Source organism: Blennius ocellaris (assembly GCF_963422515.1).
Source record: "Blennius ocellaris genome assembly, chromosome: 22".
In the NCBI taxonomy this organism is placed as follows: Eukaryota; Metazoa; Chordata; class Actinopteri; order Blenniiformes; family Blenniidae; genus Blennius; species Blennius ocellaris.
In genome coordinates, this window is record NC_137671.1 from 14,825,785 (window position 1) to 14,852,174 (window position 26,390).

A 26,390-nucleotide genomic window follows, 5' to 3' on the forward strand; every position below is an offset into this window, starting at 1 on the left:
CTGATATCAGGAGGGTCCGGAGGGGGAATCAATGCAATCGTCTGGAGTAGAGGGACGATTTTAAACTGACTGGAAACAACGGCAGGGCTTGGAGCGACGTCCAAGTTCTGGGGGGGAATTAAATGTCTGGAATATCCAGACAATTAAGAATGATAAAGGCCCTGTTTTCAAGGGAAAACTGAAAACGATCATAAAGTTTTGATGTCTGTTTACATGACAGCAGTGCTGGGAGTTACTGACATGCAACCTTTTGACACCGTCTCCGTCTCCAAGGAAACGGGGGTAATGCAAATTTTGTGAAAGACTGCTCCTGCGCATGCACACCAATAAATAGTTGCTCTGTGCATGCTCAGAAGATGGACTGAATAAGAAAAATGTGTACTTCAGGGCGTCAGACTGCCAGTCCGGTGTCATCCCAGATACTGTAGGTGATTCCCAGTTTGACAAAAGTGTTTTTTTCCCAGATAGACGATACCCATTAAGATTACTGATTATAATAAGTGTATTATTTGTAACATTTCAGTGACCGAGGATGAATAGTAATGTATTTTTTACACATAAAGACACATAGTTGTCCTCGTCCATATTCTTGTGGGACTTGATAGTTTTATAGCTGACAGTCACGAATGTCCGTGTTTTCCCATTGTTAATGTTAAGAATGTATTGTTCTCTGCACGCACGTGTGTTTGATTTCACAACAAAAAGAACCAAGAGTGCCGACTCGTGGTTGTGTCCATTTTTGGGGAGGATTAGCTCTTGACTAATTTTATCCCATAACATTATATCACTATACAATCTCTTGTAAGTTTGTATACACATACACTTTATGCATATGTACATATTTTATGCTAAGAATAAGTAGAAAGTGAAAAATAGTAGATGTTGTGTAAACTATCCCTGGAAATGCTTTTACATGCAGCCATTTTGGGACTGTTTGAACATTTCCTCTGGGTATTGTGTGTTTTACTCCTCCAGTCACTGTTACATAATGGGGGAAGCACTGAAGTCTTGGAAACTTTAACATGTATTTGCATACTTGACTGAACCCGGTTTGCATCCTGTTTACACTTCCTGTTGTGCCCCCAGCAGCTGTATTTACCCCAGTGGAGCCCGTGGCACTGTCTACATGGTGTACTTCCTCTTCTTTCAGTGAACATAATAGTCGTGAATTGAAGAACCTTACAATGATGAGTATTTGATGAGTATTTCCCATGCTGCGTCAGACAAACCCCCAGCTTTCATGACCGGCCGTCACTTTGATCCACCTGGACCGTTTGCCGCTGTTCCTCGAGAGTATAAAAGTGTCTGGGAATGACTCAAGTGTATCAATAACACAAATGACTCTTCCTGTTTATCTCCAGCCACTGAGTGAGCCGGTTTAAAGAAGCACCTACGACCCATCCCTGAGAGGAAGTCACTGTTTACCGCAATAATGGAGTATTTCCGAAGGGGACCGCTCTTTGGTGCGGTTTGTGAAACCAGATGAGGTGTGTGAGTCAAGTGTCCAGGCAGGACAGCTGCAGATGGGGGAAGGTGGGGGTGGTGGTGAGTGTGAGTGCACAAGTGAGTGCATTTATGGGAATGCTACGCAGTACTCCCGATACTCCCGATAAGGTGAACTCCACCAGCTCAACTACTGTTGCCGAGATGTTTTTCAGGAAATATCCCAATCATGGATATTTTAGGGAAACTTTAAGAACTTGGTGGTTTTATCGTTGAGTCACCGTCACAATAAACCAACCCAGTCGTCTGCCCATAAGAATGTCCGTGTAATCGCATTGTTAATGTTAATAGCGTTTTGTTCTTCTTTTTCTTATGGATTCATTACAAAAACAAACATAAGCGACAACTCGTGGCCTGGAATGCTGACGACATCACATTCAGTGTTTCTGTCATTTCCATGCAAATGAGAAGAACAAAAAAATGCAAAAATTGCGCGTTTTCACTTGAAACGTTGTCGTGTAAAGAGGGCCAATTACAACAGGACAGCCTTGTAAAATTCAAATCAGTTCAATCAAGCGTGAACAGTATTGACTTGTTTATTTTTCAGATTTTTTTACGGTCCGTTCAGTTCCTGTATGCACCAGCACGTGAGTGCAGGTTCACAGCACTCACAGAGTCGTGACTGGGGAAGTGTGGACGTCTCAGTCTCATCTGAGAGAAACCAGACACAACGCTCCCGTGCTCCCATGTCACCCAAAGCCTGTTGTTGGCGCCGGCGACGCTGAGCACTCAGCTCCGTCCCCCAGCCTGCGGGCCGGTCTCAGGCTCTATACGGCCGATAGAAATAGTCATGCTTTGATGCTTTATCCGAGGACTTCTAAAAAGTGATGTGAAGAAATATCCCGATAATGCTTGCTCAGCCCTCAATTAGCCTCCGCTGGATTGGAAAGTGTTGTTCTGTCCTGTGGTATCAGGTGAGGGTTCACAGCTCAGCAGACAATGCAAAGTCTGATTCCAGTGAGAAACAAAAATAATCTTCCCGGAAAGTTTCATAAGCAACGACCTCGGGGCGACACCGGGGGAGTGGACTGAACCCAAAATTCCTCGGTGATGATTGGGCTTTCAGTTTGCAGCATGGCAGATTTGTGTCAAACGTTCCCTCCCCATTCACTCCGAGCATCAACTGTCAAAGTATTCCGAGACCGAGAGGAACGACAAGCCAAATCCAGTCCAAGACCAATCATGTGTCCGGCCTTGGATAGGAAGCAGCAGGGAGAGGAGGGTGGGAGGGGGAGTGAAGACCACTGACACTGTTCTCATGAAGACGGTCAGCAGTCGGATGTGGTCAGTGGTCACATGTCGTGGCCCGTCCTTGCTCGTGTCCAGGTTTGTCTGGTGTAAATCCAATCTTGGCTTGAAGAAATGGGTTGAGCATGTCAGCAGACACTTGAGCGATGGATGTTTGAAATGAATGGTCTATTTGGATGAGCGACAACTACTTCAAATCATTTCACTGCCAGATAACAATCAAAAACTCCTGAACTGATTATTGTTCTGACTAAATTATTATAATTTCCTGATTTATTTTTGGAAAAGGTATTGGAATAACAATACTAATGTGTAAATACCAATTATTGTCGCTAATGTTGCCTACAGTCTGACATGTTCCATGTTACTGTGCTGAGGACTGAGTTTATGAAGTAAACAGGAGTTTGACGAAACAGTAAGACGTGTAACAACTTCAAGTAATGCTACTGCTACCTTTGTCTGTAATATTTAGGATGTGCTATGCAATAAAAGATGAATTACAAAGTTCCTGTTTTAGCAATACATGTGCTAAATGAAATGATCTAATGCTGAAAAACTACAATCGACATTTCAGGTGTGTCAGTTGCAGAAATTTACTTTAGCTTTCGCTATTTAAACTAGAATCTGTCAGTAAATGTAATTCACTTCCCTCGAAGTACTGTTGAGAGTGAAATCTTTCATTTCGACAATAGAAATCATCCAGACTTTCACTCTCAGATATCGCTCACATCTCTACTAGCAGATTGTAGCTAAGGCCATAAATAAACACGTCATCTTTACACTACATTTTCAAAATGGTAAAAACATTTGTTGCGTTTAAGCTGGGACTCACTGAAACTTCCACAGTTTTTTTTCAATGGCTTCCAGAGTGTACCACTCTTAGTTTGCACATGAACAAAGAAAACCCAACTTTGCTGTAATACGGAGAATTGCACATGCTATGGACGGTCACAGAAAATAGTTCTTTTACACAAGTTGTCAGTGTACATTTACCACGCCATCATCCGCATACGTGGAGAACATTTCTACCGTATGACAGGTCCTGACGAAGAAAGACAGCCTTAATTAGCGTATATTTGTGGTCGTTCAACATAGACAATTAGAGACTCTGGCGTCTGCCAAAGGTTGACCTGGACTAAGGAAAAAAAATAGAATATTCCAGCGTCTAATATCAATCTGTGGTGGAAATTTCAACAAAATCAGTAGTTTTGACGTAATCGTGCCAACAGTCATACAAACAAGTAAATATATGCCAATGATGATTTTATTACGTAATGGCGGACGGAACTACTAATCAAGTTTGCTCCACTCAAAAAGTGTTGTTGTTAACAGTGTAGAAGTTAAAATCTACAGCTGATCCCAGTCAATATTTGGATTTTGCTTGAGTTACACCATCCTGCTCATTTCCACAGTGTTCATGATGTGATCTACTTGCAGACAACAGCTGAGCTGCAGCCCCGGACAGAAATAGGTCGCGTTCACTTAGCAGGGGACATACAGCCTGAGCAATGGTGGATTCTGCTCTTTCAATCTCACTCCATTACGCTGGCATGGCAACAATGGCTGCTTCATTGTGCTAACTCAGTTCACTTGTGCCAGGTCTGTGACAATGAACGGTGGAATCGATGCGTGACGCGGACACATGTAGCGTGTTTCTTTAAGGATGCTCAGCAGTGAGAGCCTACGAAGACAAGGCTATTGGAGTGACCTTGTTTCCTTGAGAAAAGAGGCTAATAATAGGCCAAAATCTAGAGCTGCAATGACGCCTGTAATGGGTTACGGCTAAAAGCTGCCATGAATCATTCCAGCCAAGCAAACTGTGGAAAAAGAGATCATCGATTTCAGCTGTCAAAAATAAATATCGCAATCCCGCTTGATGAAGGCGAGCATGTTTTGTCTCCACATGACTTCGGCTGCAAGTAAACACATTGTGAGATCACGAATAGCCAAGCAGCAGTTGTAACAAAGCAAACATTCATGTACAATGAGTGATTGGGGCTGAAATCTATCATGCGTGTGTGTTTTTTTTTCCAGTTTGTGTCCAATATGTTGAAGAAAACAGTGAAACAAACAGCTGATTCATTAAAGGAAAAAAAAGATTTAAAGCCGGATTTGACAGTCCTTAGGCACATAAATAGAGTTTCTGAACACTATTGATTTCCACTATTTCATGAGTAAGAAGTCTTTTTAGCCATTTCAATCTTGAAAATAAAAAAAAAGTCTTGAAAATACGTTTTTCTGTAAAACGTCGCATCATCTGCAAAAACACTGAATTAACATATCTGATATACACATTTTTTCTACCTTCAGATGTGTGATCTGTCTCAGAACAAGTAGAACAAGCATGTGAACATCATGTGGTAATGTTTTGTGAATAAATAATTTCAGATTTGGGAATTTGGGGCAGGAAATTCTTGCCTCTCTTCCTGACTGTTGCTGGTTTATCTGTAGCGACACGGTTTCCTGTTCTTTGTATTTGTTTTTCTTTTCAAACTTTCCCACTTGTAACCGTATGCCTTGATAGTACTATTGATGTTAATGGCGTGTTAGATACAAGTGATTAAATGTGAAATGAAAGAGGCCTAATGAAGTCACTCAACAGAAGTACTGTTAGTTTGTTTTGCATTGCTTTTGTCTTTCTTGGAAATTGGCCTTAAAAAGGAATTGTGAAAATAAACGTTTTTGTCAGTATCTGAAAAGGGGATGTAATGAAGACAACCGTTAGTGTAACAGGTTTGATGGCTGAAGGACATTTCCAAATGAATTCGGCTACAAAATCCTATCACTACCATAATTCCTAAAATGCTTTTCATTGCCTACATTTGCACTCCTGCATACGTCAAACCCTGGCATGCACTGAGGATTGAACATCACCAGGAAAATAACACACAGTAAACTTTTAGCAAGTTCGCACTGAGGAATTTGGAATATCAAGCTCATCTCCCACATTGTGCGTCCCATATGATATGCAATGTGAGTTACTGCTTCTTGCAAATGCAAATGAACTCAGCTGCTGTTATTTTGGACAAGAGGAGATGTTTCCTCAAATGGCAAATAGCAGTGGTTTCAAAAAGTTGGAGTAAGCACTTTTCCAAAAGTTTTCAGTGGCTCAGAGCACCGTTGTCGTGTAAACGGACACCCAAAGCGTTAACATGTGAATCTTCGTATATGAAAAAATTAATTTGTTGAAAAAATCGTAAGCACACGAAAAAGGTGATGCTACAGCATGATAGCTGATTTGCATTTTTAAATACAACTATTTGATGTGTTTATTCCAGTCTGCTGGTAATGATCTTGAATCTAACAGGAAAATGCATTTTATTCCCCTATGATAGAAATGATTCATCAGATGGGGTGATGCTTGCAAAATTAGACCCCACAAAAATACAAAGTAATTAATCCATGCACTACAGAACAGTTTAAAAGGTTTCTTAAAACGAACACTCCCATAAGTATTCCCATTGGCAATATTTATCTCCGAGATCATGTCAAGGCTTTGGTTATCCTGTTTTAGAGTTCTTGATTTAGCTTTCAAAGCCCTCTGCCCTCATTATTTCCATCCACCTTGATGAAAAGGAGACTGAGCGGAAAAACAGAGCTGTGCTCAGTCTTTAAAGCCTCGACGCTCTCAGGTTCAAATGCCGCTCACACCCTGCGAACTCGGCTCTGCCCACGTGGACGGTCACGGAGGGCTTTCGGCGGGGTCAAAGGTGGCTGCCCATCTCATTCATCATGGACGCGACTTCAAGGGACTTCGCTCCACATGTGGGAAGCTTCCTCTGCCGATTAAACAGGTGTCGTATATCTGCGATAATCTCCCGCGGCCCTGCTAATCCTGAAATGTGCGGCAGGCGACAGACGACGTCTCTTAGAGGCCTTAATGACGAGAATGAGAGTGGAGCGTTTAGCCCTCCTCCGTTCCGTTAGGTTAGATCCACACTCTCCACAAAGGAAGCCCTCCAGCAGCAGCCTAAAATAGATAAGTGTTACTTGTGCTGTTCAGCTGCAGTGAAGCCGCCTACATATGATTATTACCCTTTATGCAGCTATCTGACAGGATTATCAGCGCCGGCTTTTACAGCCCGCTGTGTGCTCCAGAGTAAAGGTTGCAGGAGGACGACGACATTTTTCCATGAGAAGACGTAAACCTGCACGGTTGGTCAAGTTAGATTTCAGCTGACAGATAATGGAGGAATCCAGTTTGTTCTGCTCACTCCTCTGATTTTAACTCCTCCAACAAAGTTGACATTTACTACACCATCATCCGCATACGTGGACACATTCTTCTGACTGAACACACAGTGGACCTGTACCACGAATCTGCAACTTTTAGTACCAGCACTGCCGTTTTCACGATTTTCCAACAAATTCATCAGCCACATGTTAATCATATGAAATGATGAAAAAAAAAAACAGCGGGGAAAAAAAGGAAAAAACACATGCAAAAACTGAGGTTGCATTCATGTAGTGTCATAGCCGCATTTGTCAGCAATTTTAGAGATTTTTTCTATTAAAAAAGCCTCCCCTTTTTTGTCTTCTTCTATTTTTGACAGTTTTTCATTCCTCTTTTTTCTGTTATTTGTATTTGTTTTCCATTTTTTCTTTCGTTTATTACCCCCCCCCAAAACCTTCTTTATTCCTCTTCCTTTTCCTTTATATTTTCCAATTATTCCTTTTCATTTTCTATTATTTCCCTCCCTTTTCCCATTTTTCCCATTATTTTCTTTTTTTGTTAGCCTTTTTTGTTTTGACAACTGACATCAGTTGGAAACGAAATACCCTAAATATGATTTTTTTTTTTTCACTTTGAAATGTGATGAAATTTTGGGTCAGTTTTGCATTTTCCAACATATTTTTATTGCATATTATTTAGATTAGGCCGAGATGGATTTTTAGATCCACAAATGAGCATCAAATAATTAAAACTACAGTTCAGCTGTGCTCATATTTGACATTTGTGCATTTTTGTATGATACCAGATGTTTCCAGATCTAAAAAAGAGTCTACTTACTATCAGAGGATCTCAGAAAACTTCAGTGTTGGAGTATTTAAAGAAATGCACATTTGACTCTCAAAATGTACTTTATTACTTCAAAAACTTCTTCTTCTTCTGCTTCTTCTTCTTCTTCTTCTTCTTCTTCTTCTTCTTCTTCTTCTTCTTCTTCTTCTTCTTCTTCTTCTCCTTCTGTTTTTGTTCATGCAGTGTCAGCTTTTTCCTTTAATGCAATTGTCGATCATAGTTTGAATTATACAAGAAATAATGAATTCAAGGGAAAACATCTCAACAGAAAAATTGATCAAAGTGAACTACATCAAGTGCTGTTGATTGAATTAGAAGTCTGGGAGCCCCACACTTGAGATGATCAGACAGGATTAATTGTTCATTCTATTAATGTCAGACTGGATTTTCATAAATAGATCCATTGCTGGAAGGGGGTCAAAAGTGACCTGGACCCAGCTGTAAATATTATCAGTATGTAACAGTTACATGTAGAAAATAGGTCAAGGCCACTTGAGTCCGGAGTGGAGGCAGATAAATGCTCATGCAGTGAATTTCAAACCCTCCAGACGAGGTCAGGGACTTTCTGAGTCTGGTGTTTGGGAGGAACGGTGGTCTGATGTAGCTGTTGGACCCACCGTGTTATTTGTGTGGCCTCACAACAAAGTGTGGCTGTGTTAAAGCTGACAAGGCGACGACGGACACTGCTCTTCACCTCTCAACAGCTCCGGCCTGCTGTTACCTGCAGTGGAGGCTGGGAGTGACGGGAAAGCAGGCGGATGATGGGGAATAGGAGCACTTTGAAGATTTCGAATGTTTGTCAGCTTCACACTATTAAAGATCTTTTTTTTTCTTTCCTTTGGAGTTTTCCCATTTCCTGGCTATTTTTGAACTCATCATAACTTCATTGGTTAATGATTTCAACTATTCGATAAAGTGCAATAACATTACTTATTGTTTTAACTATATTATTCATAATAAATACAACCATTTATGCTGATGATGTTAATGTGTTCACACCTTGATTTTGCCATTTTAAATTTGCAGAGCACAGTACATGGAAAAGTCTTTCCGTCTTCAGTCAGTCTATTGAGAAATGTATTTTAATCTCTTGTTAACTTTAACTTGAGGGCCACACAGTGGACCGTCACCACTGTGGATCCTTGAGCAAGACACTGAACCCCAAATTGCTCCCCATGGGAGGACTGAGCGCCTGTGAGAATGAGTGAATGTGATTAATAGTGTAAAACACTTTTGGTGTCTGCTCAAGCGATGGAAAAATGCTATATAAATGAAATCCATTTACCATTAGCCTTGTGAGTCCTCCAAACGGTACCTCACACCGAATATGTTCCTTCACTCCAGCGACGCAGACAAATGCAGTTTGACGCACGAATAAACACAAACAAACACAACACACAGAGCGGGCAGGAAGTGTAACCAAGATAAACATTTGGATTTATTTCTAAAGCCCGCGTGACATCACCATAACAGCCTCCAGCGGTCGGCCGCGGCTAAAATTAGCAAAAGCTTTTGGTACATATATGTCCACAGAGTGTGTGGAGAACATTCCCCAGATAGCGGCAGATGGTTCGAAGATTATTGCCCTGTGAGGAAAAGAAAGTTTGAATCTCTCGCCCACACACCTCGTGCTTTGTCACCTGGGAAAGGCCCAGGCAGAGTGTGCGAGGATGAAGTGGGCACGGGGGTCTGTTTTGGCCCTCTCGCTCATTGTGTGCATGAAGTGGTTCTTGACCCCTGTCCTGCAGGCTACCATGGAAAAAGTGAGTTTGCCTCGCTGAAGCACAGCAGCCGGCAGCTGCGTGAGAAGACACGTGGGCTCGGTCGGGCAACTTCCAGCCGATGCATGCGAAAAGTGTCCACATTGGTCTTGGCCAAGCTGGACTTTCACCACTCCTTGTTGTGATACTGCGTTTCCTTCACTTTTGCTCTGAAATAAAGGGAAGTCTGCAGCAGTTTCACAAACGCATGTTTGAGATACTCATCTAAGACGGGCTGAGAGAGAACAGCGTGGCAGAATGAGTCTCAAGCCCGGAAATCCTATCTTTCATAACAAGTCTTTTCAAGCTACTGATGGATGGAGGCCTTATTTCAGGTGGATGAAGTCATCAGTGTCCTGTGTTTCTCTCATGTGCCGCTGTCAGAGGGGGGGTGGCATACGGTTGTGGGGAGAGAGAAAGAGAGAGAGAGAGAGCGAGAGGGAAAGAGTCCACGACATCCTCTCTCCAGGCCTTTTAAGGAGCTCTCCAGCGGAGGGCTGAGAGCCGCTGGCCCACATTCCCATCAGAGCTTCCCAGCCTCCTCTCCGCTCCCCCCCTGGGAGCCCGGATCGCAGGGTGACCGTGCGCGGAGCGGCTCGCTAACACAGCGTGGATACAACACGCTGCCAAAAGAGCTCATGCTGCCAGGCGGCGAACTCGAACTGCTGGAAACCGAGGCCTGACGTGGCATCATTTGTCTTAACCTGCAACTTCTAGCGTGTACTTATGTTGTCAAGGTCACACTTCATAATTTTTTCCCCCCTGGCGTTTTAATATGTGGGCAGGCACAAGCAGGGAGCGGGAGAGAGACGAGGGGATGCTGGCTGCTGGCAGCGATCACATCCATCAGAGAGAGATCACCCTCTTTGGCTCGGTCCATGCTAATGCTAAGCCGCGCCCCCACGTCAGCCATGGCGACGGCCTCATGTGTGCAGGGTTGCCCAAATTACTAAAAGTATACTTTATTAATAGTTACTACTGGGAAAAAAGGTGGTGATGGAGCTACTTTAAAAGTCACTGAAGCAATTTCCCAATTAGCTGAACTGTCTGCGACACATTAAACATGAAACGTTTCTGAAAGGAGGGTGCAAAAATGATGCGCTTTCACTTGAAACGTCGTGTAAATGAGGTCTTAAGTTACCTGACATAAAACGTCTGTTGCAGATTTCAATAATAACAAGAGTAACCGTACTTTTGGGAACCATATGTTATAAAGAAACAACGCTGCTTTCTTTTCTGTTATGTCTATAGAGCTTATACAAAATTTGATGACCTTGACAGAATGCAGAAATATAAAAATCTAATTTCCTGGAACCGTGTAGATTTGGAGTTACTTTTCCAAGTTTCTAGTTATTTTTCAGTTTGTACCACCTCTTTCTGAAGGAGTAACTGGTAAATATAACTAGTTACCAGGGGCTGGGAGTGAGTTGGATCAAGAGAAGGCGTGTGATGGAGCAGATTGTGTGGGCGAGCTGAGTGTGTGTGAGTGAGGCAGATTGATGGAGGGGAAGTACCGGAGTGTGTGTATGTGTGTGTGTGTGTGACGGAGAGTGAAAGGCTGGTGGGCTGAAGAGTTTGGCCCCGCTCCGCTACCAGAACGGCTCCCTGGATTCAAACGTTTGAAGGCTTTTTGAGGAACTAGTTGGATTTTATTTCTGAAGCTGTATCTCACAGGAAAATACCAGAATGTGATTTATGAAACCAGAATGGGGGAGGTGCTTCCAAAATGTTCTTAGCATATGCTATTCTGGCAACTTTTGAGGGTATAGCATAATGAAGTAAATGTAATAAAGAATGTAATTATGTTTTTCTGTCTACATGGCAACGTTTTGAAAATAATGTCCAGCAGAAATGCTGAAAACAATTGCATTAACATTTCAGGCCACTAGCTGGTGCTGTTCTTTGATTTTGTAATAACGCCACAGACACACACGTCTGCTGCGTCCGTTACAAACATACAAATCAGGCCTCGTTTCCGCAACAATATTTCAATATTTCTCCTCGGTTTTTGCGTTTTCCTTTAAGAAAGCTTTTGCGTTTAGACAGCAACAACTGTCTCCATGGAAACCGCAGAAACACTGGAAACAATGTAAACTTTGAAGCTCCTTCAAACTGTCGTTCTTCATCGTTTCGGTCGCTCAGGATCTGTTTGGAAGAAACAAAAAGTGCCTCCAGGTGATGGTGCACCAAATTGTTCACGTTATTGAAGAAGCGCTGTTAAATTCAAGAGTGAACGGCACGCGTCGCATTCAAGGAATGAATCCTTCACACACATGTACAGAACTATTCACTACGACCGTGGTGAGAATGCAGAGGAGCAGCATCTTTCATCAAAGTCACGAGCTACGTTCATTACTAACAATTTGCCAACACTGTTGCCTTAGTAAAGGTTCTGCTTAAAAGCCTCTTGCTATTCCTGCTATTTACTGAATCTTTACAATCGCAAAGTGAGAAAACTTCACACTGTTGGTGAATCCCGTGCAATTCTGCACATCATCACTGTTTTAGTAGTCTATATCCATTACTTCAAGATGCTGTGAAGAATAAAACAGTGATGGGAAATCTCCGGCACATGACTGAGTTTGTATTTTTGCAGCTTCAATCTCCTTCAGCTAGGAACACATGGGTGTATATTTTACTTGAGTAAAGAAAATGTTGAAATAAGTTAATGAAACCCACAGAATATTTCTATAGTAGATCCACATCAGCCGCAGCTTCTTTTACATGGTTATGTTGAATCATGTATGTCAGATCGGAGATTGCGTGAATGTCCTGTGACCTCGAGAAGCCAACGGAAAGTCGCTGTAAAAGGAAAATGACATAATTTTCAGGATATATATCTCAGTAGTGCACTGCATTCTGGGCCGATTGAATCTGACACTGGGCTCACTTTTGCATTTCCCCGCAGCCTGGACTGGAGGCCAGATGGAAGTTGACAGAGCATGGGACAGCTGCGAGGCCCATCACTATGTGGTAAACGCGTGCTGAAATAGCCAAATTAATGGAAGGGGCTCAAGTCCAAACCAGGGTTCAATACCGGGGCTACATTTTAGAGCTATGAGCTGTCATCCAGACAGACAGACTTCAATATTTACCGCTGCCATGATACGGCAACCAGGGGTAATTTTCATGCCAGTTTTACAAATTCTCATTATTTGCGCAGCATTGATGCTTCTGTGTAAGATCCATTAATGTGCCAGAAATAATTGAGGGACTTTACTGTTTGTGCCTTGCAAACTGACACACTTATCACAGAATATATAAGAAGAGCACAAGAAAACAAAGCGATGTTGCAACACATGCTGAAATATTGAAGCAATGTATAAAAAAGCACGTCAACACTTCAAAATATTCTAATTTTCTTAATAAGCTAGTTTCATCGGTATTTAAGTCCCAAGCAAAGATAAGCACACTACGCTTCAATGTGCTATTTGCAGTCAGACTATAGAGGTGTTAAATATGTGGCCAACATTTTAAAAAAAAGTAAACTGTTAATTATAATTTATGTACGGTTTCATGGCAAACCTGAGACTCTTGGCACATTTTTGTGAACCCAGCAAGAGGGAGCGCTCTATTTATGGGCCCTAACATGAGGATATAAAAGGTAAGGCCTGTAGCTTTAAATCATATTTCTCCTGACTTGCAGATTTATGGTTGCTTCTCATGGAAGACACTTTTCTGCCTCATGAGTCCAGAAGAGTTTCCCCCCCGTTGCCGTGGCGACTGCACTTCTTTATACCTCACAAAACCTTTTGCTCCCCTCCAGGCCTCCCCGCCTACTGGCTTTTAGCAGATCTTCTCCTTCTGCTCAGGGAAACTTCAATTACCAGCAACACTTTTTCAACCACTGCAGGCCCTATTATGGTCAAATGAGACACTATGGCCGGCCGGGAACGGCATCTCCTCCCCTGTAAATCTGAGAGCGTTGTCTCATGCTCGTGGTGCTGTGACAAGACAAGGTCGAAGGGTCGCGCCTTCAGGTGATGTGTTTCCATAAGGCCGTGGAGAGGAGCTGTACATATATGGTGTGGTCTTTATTTATTGCTGGCTCTTTTGCTGGATGACTGCAGACTCTCCTCCTTCTGCGAGCTCTGCAGCTCTTCCAAAGCGCCGAGGCCCGCTGCCTGTGTGGGATTTTCACATTTGGTTCTCTTTTAAAATGTTGCGATTTTTATCTGCTGTGTACTTCCGGAACAATTCGTAAGATAACTGCGGACAGTTTTGTGTTCTCTGTGCGAGCTGGAGAAGAAAATGACGACCCACGGTGGTAATCTGACAGTGTAAATGGTTGGAAGGGGTCTGGACATTGTAAGATGAACTCGACAGTCAGCAACACAAAGGGGCTGTGTGCTCGGCGGGTTGGCGAACACACCAGGAAATCAGGCCGGATTCGACGGCCTTTACATGTTTCCTATGCAGACAGAGATGAGGGGGAGTCTTGCTGACCCATTACACAAACACAGGTTTATCTGGAAGCTTATCATCCAGTCCCGGGTCCCCTCTTGGTGTTTCCTCTGTCTCGCTGACTCTGTTGTAGGTATTGGCAGGCTATAGCTACGTCTCTCGCGGTAATCTCTCGACTCATGAATTCTTCAGACATGTCACACTAAACCAACTCAGCAGGCAGTGGGGGATTTTTGCTATGGGCGAAGTGGGCAGCTGCCCAGGGCGCAAACTCAAAAGAGGCGTGCCGTGTACAGACTCAGATACCGTCCCGTGACTCCGCCCCCTGTCTGCGCAGACGCCTGTCAGCTCGTGCAGTTGAAACCGGACCAACATAGCAGCTCAGACACAAATTGTTAGGGTTACCCTTTTTGTTTACATACTTGTAGACAAACATAAGCAGATGCTTTTAGAAAAATGAACGTGTTTTGGGGCTGGTTTACTTGAAATGACAGTTAGTCTGAGTTTAGGGAAAACAAAAGGTATATCAGGTATATTTTCAAACAACATATAAATACACCTTTCAAAGCATTTTAGAATGCTTTGAAAGAAACTTCAAAAAAAGAAGTGCAAAATAAGCTGCTTTTTTAAGCTTAGATTTTGAGTCATTAATGAATATGAGCATATCTAAACATGAACAAACCTGGAAACTTTTACAAATTCTGAACACGTTTCTGTTTGTGTGCATTGAAAAATAACTATGGTGGAGAAAGTTGAATCTGACTTAAAGCTTTTCATCCAAATTTCTCCTTTCAAATGGTAAATTAGAAGAGGCGGCAGAGTTAATAATCAGAGACTCAGCGCCCTCTATTGACCAGCCGCTACTTGTGGGGATGATAATAAAACTGAGCCCAGTACGCTGGACAACAATGTCCCAATCAGAAATACCAGCTCACTTTATCAAAAACAAAATGTACCTTTCAAACCACAATTCCACTGATCAAGAGAAGAAATCATGAATATTTGTTATATCAAAGCTTTATTGTAGCTTTCAGCGACAATTTTAAAGCGCTCTGGCTCCTCTTTTTCGCTCTGTTCTCTCGTCTCTCAATTGCTGCTCTCTCTCTCTCTGCTCTCTCTCTCTGCTCTCTCTCTCTCTCTCTCTCTCTCTCTCTCTCTCTCTCTCTTCTGCTCTTGCAATTTTTTCAATCATTGCTCTTGTTTTTGCTCCTCTTTGTCTCTCTGTTCTTTGAACCTCTGCTCTTGCTTTCTCTGCTCTCTCTCTTGCTGCCCTCTCTCTCTGTTCTCTCTCTCTCTCTCCGCTCTATCTCTCTCTGCTCTCTCCCTCTGTCTCTGCTCTCTCTCTGTCTCCGCTCTATCTCTCTCTGCTCTCTCCCTCTGTCTCTGCTCTCTCTCTGTCTCCGCTCTAGCTCTCTCTGCTCTCTCTCTCTCTGCTCTATCTCTCTCTGCTCTCTCCCTCTGTCTCTGCTCTCTCTCTGTCTCCGCTCTATCTCTCTCTGCTCTCTCTCTCTCCACACTATTTCTCTGCTCTCTCTCTCTCTCTGCCGTCTCACTCGCTGCTCTCTCTCTTTCCACTCTTTCTCTCTCTGCTCTCTCTCCCTCTGCTCTCTCTGCCTGTCTCTGTCAGGGGAAAGCAGGTGTTGTATTTTTCTGCGGCTCTCCTCCTCTTCCATACGAGCCTCCATATGGACCTCGATAGTTTTGGGGTCCTGGACTTTCCTGCTGCAGACCCAGTTGTTCTGAGAAAAACAAATGTTTTGAGTTGTGTCGTATTCTGCAGTTTCAATTCAGATACCAAAGTACAATCAGCTCATGTTGGGTCAGACTTCAGGGGCTTTCAGGTATTGGACAGAACAGACGTCTCTATTGAAATCATATATTTATATTCTGAGAACTGAAATGTTGCAAACTTTTATTTGTCAATATTTCTAACTAATATAGCAAAAAGCCAGGTTGGGTTTCTTCTTGTTTTACATTGCATTGACTCCAATCATACTTTTTTTCATAATGAATTAAACATTTCTTAGACTTCAAGTGGATGGGCCATCAAAATGTGAGCAGTGCACAAATATTGTGTTTAGGGAAGTTGAAGAAATCAAGAAAATGAATCAATGTAGGGTGAAGCATGAGCTTTGCAGGACGTCAGACTGAAGCAAACGCTCACCTTTCTCAGGTCTAAGATGTCCTGGAGCAGGAATCTAGTGCGAGAGGATGTTTTTTTTCTCAGCAATGATGTTCTCCGTCTCCTCGTACACCTTGCCCATTTGAGGCTGACGGACAAAACACAGAGTAGGTGAGACGTAGTTTTATTTTTGTTTCTGTTTCATAACAACAAGCAGTGGCTCAATTCCCAACAGAAACCCTCACCGATGTCTCTGCAAACTGTGCTGAATCCACAAATCAACTTCAGTCTCGGAGACGTCCTGACCGGCAGTAGTGATCAGCTTGCACAGACACTCTAAAGACTCCTCAGTGGTCTTCTAGGAGCTTGTCCCTGCAGCTGATCACAACTGCCTCTCCCAGGAGCTTGATCTTAAAGAGCTCCCCGATGAATTGGATGTTACCAACCGATCGTCTCCGGGCCTTGGCCTGAGCGTTGACTGAAGAAAACAACACGAGCCAAAATTAATATGAATCAAATATTAATATTAGCCTTGCGAGGTTATTCAGACATATCTTTGCAAGACTTGTAGTTAAAATCTGAAGTTCAATCAATGCATACCGATGCAGCAGGGTCACCCTCTTTGCCCCGAAACAACTCTACCGCTACCGTCCTTCATTTGGACGGTGATCTGTGAACCACAAAGAGGTTGAGTTTAGGAGAAGAAGCGGACCGCTAATAGCGTTTAATACGAAAGACCCCACCACACTGGTGTTTAGACTGCTGCTCTCTGCAGCCTGGCACAAAACATTTTGACATTTATGCAATTGTTTCAGTCGTCCATCTTCTTTTTTCTTTAAAGTACTCTTAAGACAAAAGTTTGTCTGAGAGGATTCTTCACATTGGTTGGTTAAAACATCCCATTCACACAATCAGGGCTTTCATTATGGATTAATTTGCTTCATCCTCGCAGTTTAACACATTTCTTAAAGCACTATTTTTCATAATTTTGAAAGAAACAAGACTGCACTACTTCTGAGGTTGTTGGTTGTTCCACTGCCCCCAAGTGGTAAAACAAATGCTGCTCGACTGGATTCAAGGGTAAGATCAAGATTTCCTTGAGAATTTCAAGAGCCAAGGCTGTAAAATGAAGAAGGATGTTCTGCTTTGCTACAACTGAGCCTCCAAACACAGCGCAGCCAGTGAAGTCTGCGAGTCCAGGCAGTCTTGGAGTGGAGCCTGGGAGTAGCAGATTTCATGATCCATCTAATGCAGCTCATCAGCAGGCGGCCTCCAAAGGGGAGTGCTCCTTCCCGCTGACAATAAAAGAAGCCAGGTGCCTGTTCGGCCGTGGCCCACACTATAAACACCACTCTCGCTGCAGTAAATGTCAGGCATAGGTAGGCACTACGCACATGACTCACGCCATTGTATACAGATTCCCAAGATGCTATCTGTCGTCAGCCCTCCTCTGACCCACCATTGGCCCTGCTGCTTCCCTCCTTTCAGGGTAAGAACATGTCGTGATGCTGACAGTTTTCTTTGGTCCCGTGTCAGACCGCTGCGTCTGTCCCCACAGAGATTTCATCACGAGCCAATAAACTATGTGGCCTAAATCAGACGTGGCAAAGCCATTTCATCCTCAGTGAGCCAGAATGGTAATATAGTGCCATAGTAACTTTTACATTTAAACTTTAAAGTTTCCCTTTGTTGTGGTGCATCTGTGAAAATGTCGATATTTTCACAAAACCAAACAACTGCAACATTCTCAATATGAATCCAACTTTCATGAAACCTTCCGATTAAAATACAGTGAAATGTCCCCAATAAAGCTTCTCCTGTAGCTGCTGCATTATAGGAGGTTTTTACAGACTGATAGTATTTGAGCCCCTTGGTGTATGTTGCAATCCCCTACAGTTACAGTGTGAATGTAAATGTAAATGTAAATGTAAAGGACAGTTAAATAAACAATGAAACTGTCACAAATATCCCAATATCATAGTATAAATGTGGTTGTGGTCCCGCGATGTGATTATTTACTATATTGGTGCTCCATGAGCCGTGTGAGGCCTCCAGAGCCATTTTCTGTTAAATTTTAAGTTCCCTCATAATTGGATTTACAAGTTATGAGAGCAAGAAAGCTATTTTAATGCATTTTAATGTCATTTTATTTGTAAACATTCTGTGATTACTGTATTAAATCAGGGAATTTTCTAAATGTTTATGAGATTAAGCATAATTGAGACATATATTTGGCTTGCTGGTCATCAGGATGAGAATGTTTGTGGTCCCATCCCTGCTTTAAATATGTCTTCATGTGAACGAGCGTGGAGAGCGGAGCGACCGACGCCAGCTTCCTCCCACAGACTGCACGTTCTAGTTTGCTTGTGTCAACATTATCCAAGACTTTGGTCTGATCAAAGGCTGCCTCTTGTGTCGGACTTCGGTTTTTAAATCCGTTGTCCAGAAAGGTCCCGGCTTCCTTTTTCCCATGTCACGGCCCATTCCCACAGCGTGACCCTCATCTCCTCGGGCCTGAGCAGAACCACGTGACCTCTGCAGCCGGGCTCACATTGCAAGGCCTGGAAATCATGTTTAGACAAACCCACGTGACCTGGAGTTTGTGTAATTTGACCTGACCTGGCAGGTTTTTAATGCAGACCCTCGCTCTGCTCTGCCTCACAGCCAGCTGAGATGAAATGATCTCACACTGGAATGTGTGTTATTTCGTTTACTGACACCAGAGGGTGCTGTTGCTCAGTGATGGGATAAACTGCTTGAATCCATCCATCCATCCATCCATCCATCCATCCATCCATCCATCCATCCATCCATCCATCCATCCATCCATCCATTTTATCTTAAGTGAGCCAGACAAGTAAAATAGTGCAATGATAACCTTTCAATGACAACTTTAATTACTACAACCGCAACATAATACAGAATACAGTAAAATGTCTAATATTTCAGCTCTGGTCTCACTGTTGTTTTGCCACCCCTGATCTATTAGCCTGCTTTATCCATCTTCAGTGTCACATCCATCAGGTTCAGGTGCATTGGAGCAAGTCCGGTCCTGCGGCCCAAGAAGTCGCCACCTTGACCTCAGAATCTTGCTGCAGCTTCTCCGTCTAATAAAATTCAGAGTGTCTCTTCTGTAACAATGTCCTAAGCCTTCTCCTTTCTCTGACGGGTTCTGGTTCTCATTTGTTTAGACAGCCTCTTCCCCCCTCTGAACAGGCACTAAATCACTCCGGAGAGCACAGAGAGTAAATCCATTTACCACTCTATTTTTTATTTTTGACACAGCCTCAGCTTCAAACTTTGTTTATTAAATACAATAGATTGGAATCAAATATTAAGTAGAATTGTCTGGATGCTCGCTTGTGTTGAGGTGGTCACAGCAAACTGCTGCAGCTTGCTCCAGAGACGCAGGCAGGATTAAAACCTGGCACTCAGGGTCAAGACTTGTTACAATGATCCATCAGGGGGCAATATCACGAAACACGTTGCTTTTTGTAAGTGACAATAAAAAGCAGTGGTATGAAGGAGTTTGCACCCAAAACAATGACTTCACATGTCAGATAGTTTGACTTGATTAAACATTTGAAAGTGAGAAGCTGATTTAAGGGTAATTCTTATCCGACACTTTCTTTTATTATTATTATTTATTTCAGGCATGTGACATTTCAAAGATTTTGTGAATTAATCCAAATTAAACAAACCAATACCCCCCCCCCCCCCTACACACACACACACACACACACACACACACACAGTCTCACCTATTAATACCCAACATCTTGTAGTAAAACATAATCAAACAACTTTAGAATTTCCATCATCACCTCAAGGCTTTTTGAGAAATTAAAAAGTAAGGCAATGATTAAAACGCTGCTGTCTTCAGCTCAAAACAAAGTACTTATCGTCAATATTTGTACTAATAATGAAAAGAACATTTATAATTTGAATGATGTGGTTAATGACTTCAACAGGTATTTTGTAAATGTTGGACTGAATCTGGCCGAAAGAAAAATCAATAATCCTGGAGGAGATGAAGGATAGAGAGAAACATTAATTAATAGCAATCCAAACTGAAGGTGTGGAAATAAAAGAAGACAGCAGGAGGAAAAACAGGTGAACAGCTTTCATTTAAGGACCGCTGAGCTGTAAAGCAACTATCAGAAATGACGTCAACTGCAACACGTTCAACACCGCAGCCTCATTATCCAAAGCAACAGATGTTTCACTCTCAGACTGCACTGAACGTCTTTGAGCTCAAAATGACTAAATCTTTCAATCTGACGGATCAGAAATGATCTCAATCCTGTTGTGACATTATATAAAAGTCAGACATGTTACTTTTTATCAAGTTGCATCTTCTTCTTAATTCGCTCTTCATGAAATGGATTGATTTTTCTTAAGATTGTTATGTCTTTAACAATCTTTAAAAATATTGTATTTTTTTTTTTTTTAATCACGTATTGTTGTGTTTGGAGTAATGTTCTTCAGCCATTTTGGTTCTTTCTTCATAATATTAAAATAAAGTGCTTTATAATACGGCTAATCATAATAATAATTAATATTAAAAGAAGAAATGGAAAAAGAAGAAGTAGAAGAAGATGAAGAAGAATATCATTTACTTTTTTCCGCTTTTGTTTTTTTATATAATCTAATTTTAGTGTGTGTGTATATATATATATATGTGAGTGTGTGTGTGAGTGTGTGTGTGTGTGTGTATATATATATATATATATATATATATATATATATATATATATATATATATACACACACACACACTCACACACATATATATATATATAATCTGTTTTAGGGTTTTGTATGGATTCTCTGAATTTGTTTCTTGTGTGTATTTTGCATTTTCCATATTAGAATAGAATCAAATATAAAAGAAATACTTTATTAATCCCAGAGAATTTCATTGCAACATATTTAGGAAAAAAATGTAAATTGAATAAGTAAAAATAAATATTAAGGTTTAACGGCGATGAGTATGAGCATAAATATTGAAACGTTTATCAGACTTTATAACTCCTCTCTGTAAAGTGTGATTTTATTTTATTTTATTTTATTATTATTATTATTATTTTTTTTTTTACCATTGATCCATTCGTCAATGTATATATTAATAAGAATTAAGCCTTGGAAATATTATCATTTACTCAAATGTTTTATTCCAACTTATTTGGTTTTTTAACTTTCTATTCTATTTATTCTATTCTGTGTAAGAGCAACGCTGTAAAGAATTTCCAACTGGTATTAATAATAAAGTATTTTCTATTCTTTTCTATTTTATTTTATTCCATTATATTCTATTCTATTCTATTTTGTATACTAAGATTATTATCACAGGATTATTGCAATCAGTATTTTTCACAAACTATGAATGTAATTATATGCACATACATTGAGAGATGCTCGTCAATGTATCTTTCCTGAATTTATTTTATGTGAGAATACATCATTAAAAACATAATTATGCATGGCTGTGTGGTTTTCATCGTTGCAAATCATTAAAAAGTGGTTAGTGCGAAACAAAAGTAATACAATATTTTAAAAAAAGGCTCAGATTGAGTCAATAAGATATAAATCTGAATGTAAAAAAAAAAAAATCACAATTCATATCTGTATAGAATGTTAATTACTGGGCAGCTTTGGAAAGTAAATAAACGCAGATAGGCGACAGTAACATGATGTTTAAGCACATTAACAAAACCGTACTGGAGCTCAGAAGCTGTAGAGACATAAAAAAAAACCAAAAAAAAACAAAACATCAACGCTCTGTTTATTTTTGCCCACCGTTGGGAAACATGTATGTACGTATCATAGAGGCAGACGGATCATGCTGTCGCAAACACTGCCCCAAAGCAGCACAAAGTGTCGTGAGGCAGCCCCTGATGTTCCCCCTGTGAAACCCCGTCGGCCTCTTCGTACGGCACCCGAGCTGCAGACGGTACGTTCATCCACCCGAGCGTCAAAATAACACAAATATAACACAAAATAAGACGTTTGTAACGTGAATCTTCTTCTCTGTGTGATGTAGAAACATGCCGGCTAAAGGTCCTCTTCAATCTGTCCAGGTCTTCGGACGCAAAGTGAGTAAAAATGCTTAATTTAGTCCACGTGTGGGGTGAGAGCTAACCCCGTACTGCTAACTGACACGAGCTAACGCGGCTAACGTGAAGTGGAAGTTTATCCAAATTTAGACCGATTTATTTGTCCGTGTGGATAAATCAGAGCTGTAGCTACGCTTTACACAACGCTGAATACCCGATATTAGACTCGCTGTTTACCTGGAGATCTGTTTCTTGTTCATACACCGGTGTAGTTAGCTCAGAGTTAGCTCCTCTTGCTAGTACAGAGTAAGAGGAGCCGTGCGTGTGACCCGTGTTATGTAGTTAAAGTTCAGCGTTTAACGACTTCAATCCAAGGGGGGGAAATAATTAATAATCCTGTTGTGTCCTAGAAAACTGCCACAGCAGTTGCCCACTGCAAGAGGGGCAATGGCCTGATCAAGGTGAACGGCAGACCCCTGGAGATGGTGGAGCCATCTACTCTGCAGTACAAGGTGAGGATGGACGCCTGTCAGGGGCTGAGAGAGAAGGAACGAACGCCTCCATCAAGTAGGAGATAAATGTGTTTAAATCTGTGAGTGTTAGTCAGGCTGCAGCACCAGGTGAGTACATACAGGAAGGGGATAGGACCTGCAGCGTCTGACAGCAGAAATGATTGAGCCTGAAGAGGTTGGGAATGTTTAATCCATCTTTAAGTACATCATGCAATCGTTTAGTCCAACATTTGAAGTATGGGTTAAGGTGGTAGTATTTGGAGAAATAATTGTGCTTAATTGAAATTTTGTGCCGTCAAAGATAATATGGCCCCTGGAATATTGTTAAATATGATAAATGTAGTGATTCCCATAAATATCTCCTAACTATAACCTTAACACTGTTTAGAATATCAAGGAAATTAAAAATGATCACAACTGGGGTAGTGAATTATTTTATTAGTCACTGAAAAGGTCGCCAGTAGTAGGAATGCTGCATGTCTTGAGTATGACTCTATTACACGGTGGAGATACCTTCTGTCTTAAAGTTTTGACTTCATTTATTTTTATTCAGTTTGTAACTGCTTTGTTTGGATGCTTTTCATAATCGTACCTTGCTGTAATGTGTATTTTATTTCTTTATAAGAGTAGAGTAGAGAGCTTTATTCCTCCCCAGGGGGAAACAAACTTACAACAGCTCAAGGTAAAAAGGTGTTAAAGAATTAACAAATGTAAACATATGTAAATGTATAAACAAGAGCAAAAAAGAGCACAAAAAATAGAATAACTAAAAATAAAACGATCCAGTAAAAAAAAAAGAAATCCTCTAAAAATAGAGTAAATTGTCCGAATTAAAACATAGTGAATTACTTTGTGTATGAAAAGTGTCTAGAAAATAATTTTGTCTTGAAGTTATCTTATAAAAATGTATATTTTGGGGCGAGTCTGCAGCTGTTCAATTCAACCAGACGTGCAGTTCATTGAAGAGTAGTGACACGCTCGCTGAGTAAAACTAGTTTTGATGTCTGAGTACAAACATGCAGTTTCATCTCACAGCCACAATAATTGCTGCTTTTCACTGATCTTACACAGGAAGTATTTTATATTCACATTTTATTCATACAACTGTTGAATACCCTATGTGCCTGGAGGTGTGCTCTAGATCACAGTAATGATGGTGGATGTATAGAACTGGTGTTTGGATTTCCCCTAAAGAAAACTTAATGACTGCAACTTGTTTGTGTCTTTCAGCTGCTGGAGCCGGTGCTGCTGCTGGGCAAAGAGCGTTTTGCTGCAGTTGACATCAGAGTGAGAGTGAAGGGAGGTGGACACGTGGCACAGATCTATGGTGAGCTCGGCTCTCGCTCTCTGAATTGATCATTTAGGTGCTGTGATGGTACGACTATCGGCTAACTTTGTTTTGGTCTTCCAGCCATCCGTCAGTCCATCTCCAAAGCCCTGGTTGCCTACTACCAGAAGTGTGAGTATTTAACTTTTACATTCAAGCCTCTGTACAAAATCCACTAAATGTTTGGTTTTCCAATTAAGCCCGTTTGTGTCAAAGCATTTACATTGTCTTCATGTTTACAAAGAAGTCACTTGCATAGAGCTGCTTTTTCAGAAGGTGGATGTTTTGAGATCTTCAGCATTATTCAGTCTCATATGAGAGCACGACATACACACTTGTTACAGAACCACTGATCCATATCAATATATTGGAACCAAATATTGATTTTAAAAAGAGGCGTAAATGATTTATAACTATCCAGAGTGTCATCAGACTGGATATACGCTGTGAAACCTGAGGTTAATCTTTGTTTGCTTTAATCCAGATGTGGACGAGGCCTCCAAGAAGGAGATCAAGGACATCCTGATCCAGTACGACCGGACCCTGCTGGTGGCTGATCCTCGTCGCTGCGAGTCCAAGAAGTTCGGTGGACCTGGAGCTCGCGCCCGCTACCAGAAGTCCTACCGTTAATCTCTATGTACATTTTCATAATAAATCGGAGGAACAAAGAAGCGAGCCGTGTCACTTTTATTCACCTCATCAGTTTGTCTTCAGCGTCTCAGTTCCAGCTCAAGTGTTTGTTTGGGTTGCCGAGCACCAGAACGCCGTGTTCAGTAAGCAGACCGTCAGTGACGGAGAACGGAGTCCAACGACTGGACGGAAAGCAGAGGACGGCTTTTATTGATGTTTGATTCTGAGAAACTAACTGCAATAACTCACAACACAAGTAGTTCACATGAGACTGAACTGGAAAATCCCATCATTGCATCAATCACATTGACAGCCACTGAAAGTACATAAACTAGAGGTGTCTTATTTCAGTCCAGGAACGAGATTGACTTAAAACTAGGACATTATAGGGGACGTTTTGTGTGTCTGCTGCTCGTTGCTCACGAGTATCCTCTCCACATTGCCTTAAGTCTGAATAACTAGCTTTCAGTGTGAGAGAGAAGATTATGTAATAACTAATAGTTAAAATGTATCAAAGTATGAATCAAATGCTCTATATTGTAAGCAGCCTTGACTGAGACCTCATGGCTTCTCGCTCATCGCTAAATGTCTTTTCTTTAGGGTTTGTGTCATTTTTAATAAACAAGGGCTTTTACTTTAAAAGCCAATTAACCTCTAATCCAGTTTATGGCTATATATATATATATATATTTATTTTTTTATTTTTTTATTTTTGGTATCATTTTTAATTAACAGATTTTTATTTTGAAGGAGTTTGGGGCTTTTATTTGGACAGTCAAGACATGCAGCAGAAGTGGTCACAGTGTGATTGTCATGTTTTCAATATAATAAAAATATAAATAAGGAAAGAGAGAAAATCTATAATTTACAGTTCAAGTTAAATGCCACATTCTTTGGTCTTTACAGCTTTAGAGTTGATGCAGTGCTTTATAGTGATTATGAGGATAAACGTGATTTGAATACTATGAATTTAGGTTGTGGGTTGGAAAATGCAGAGGAGTATGTATATGATATTTTGACAATCGTAAGATCAGGTTTATCACAAGGGATTTTTGGGAGGAATTTTTTTTTTCCCCTCATAAATACCAGAAACAATGTCTTTTGTATCAAATTGTATGTCCATATTAAGTTTTCCATTCACAAACAAACATGTTGTTCCAGAACATTTGAGTATAAGAGCAGTCCCAAGCTCTTTTATACATTTATTTTTAATTTTATTATTTTTAATCTCATTGTACCTGGTATAGTGACAATAAAAGGCATTGTATTCTTAATTGTATTGTTCAAAAATGGGTCAGTGTTACCAATAAACAACTCAATCAACAGGTCATCATTGGTCTTGTGCACATAAGAGGGGACAGTGTCCATTACAACAGCACATTCTTTGGCACAACTGGACAATTCAGAAATTCAACTTATGAGTACGTAGGTGATGCCTTTTGTGTGAAAAAGTTGATGTACAAAGTCAACCCATTTTTTTAAGAAAATAGTTGTACATTTGAAACAAATATCCTTATTATTCCTTATATAATACTTGTGAGGTGATAAATTGTGTTTGTGAACTAATGACCAACATGACAATAGTTGCAACCTGTAGATCTTAATCACAAGTCTTTTGATGCTATAATCACATTTTACAACAAAGTTTGTTCCTCCTAATGCTTCAAATACATGTGTTGAGATGAAATTCCAGTGAGTTTGGCTTTAATTGATATATTTTTATGCATTCGATTTTAACAGATGAGGCATGAAAATCTATTACATTGATCCCATCAGCGCCTAATTTATTATTCTACATTTTTTCTAGT

The 26,390-nt window shown here is 41.0% G+C and overlaps 1 protein-coding gene across 1 annotated transcript; it reads left to right on the forward strand.

The window, feature by feature from the left end:
- The first annotated feature begins 21,979 nt into the window (after positions 1–21,979).
- rps16 (ribosomal protein S16) lies at positions 21,980–24,623 on the forward strand. The gene is made up of 6 exons (XM_080518399.1): positions 21,980–22,010; positions 22,101–22,152; positions 22,524–22,625; positions 23,856–23,952; positions 24,037–24,084; positions 24,437–24,623. The coding sequence occupies exons 2-6, from the start codon at positions 22,105–22,107 to the stop codon at positions 24,580–24,582; spliced, it is 441 nt and encodes a 146-aa protein (XP_080374525.1). The 5' UTR covers positions 21,980–22,010; positions 22,101–22,104; the 3' UTR covers positions 24,583–24,623.
- Positions 24,624–26,390: the final 1,767 nt, after the last annotated feature.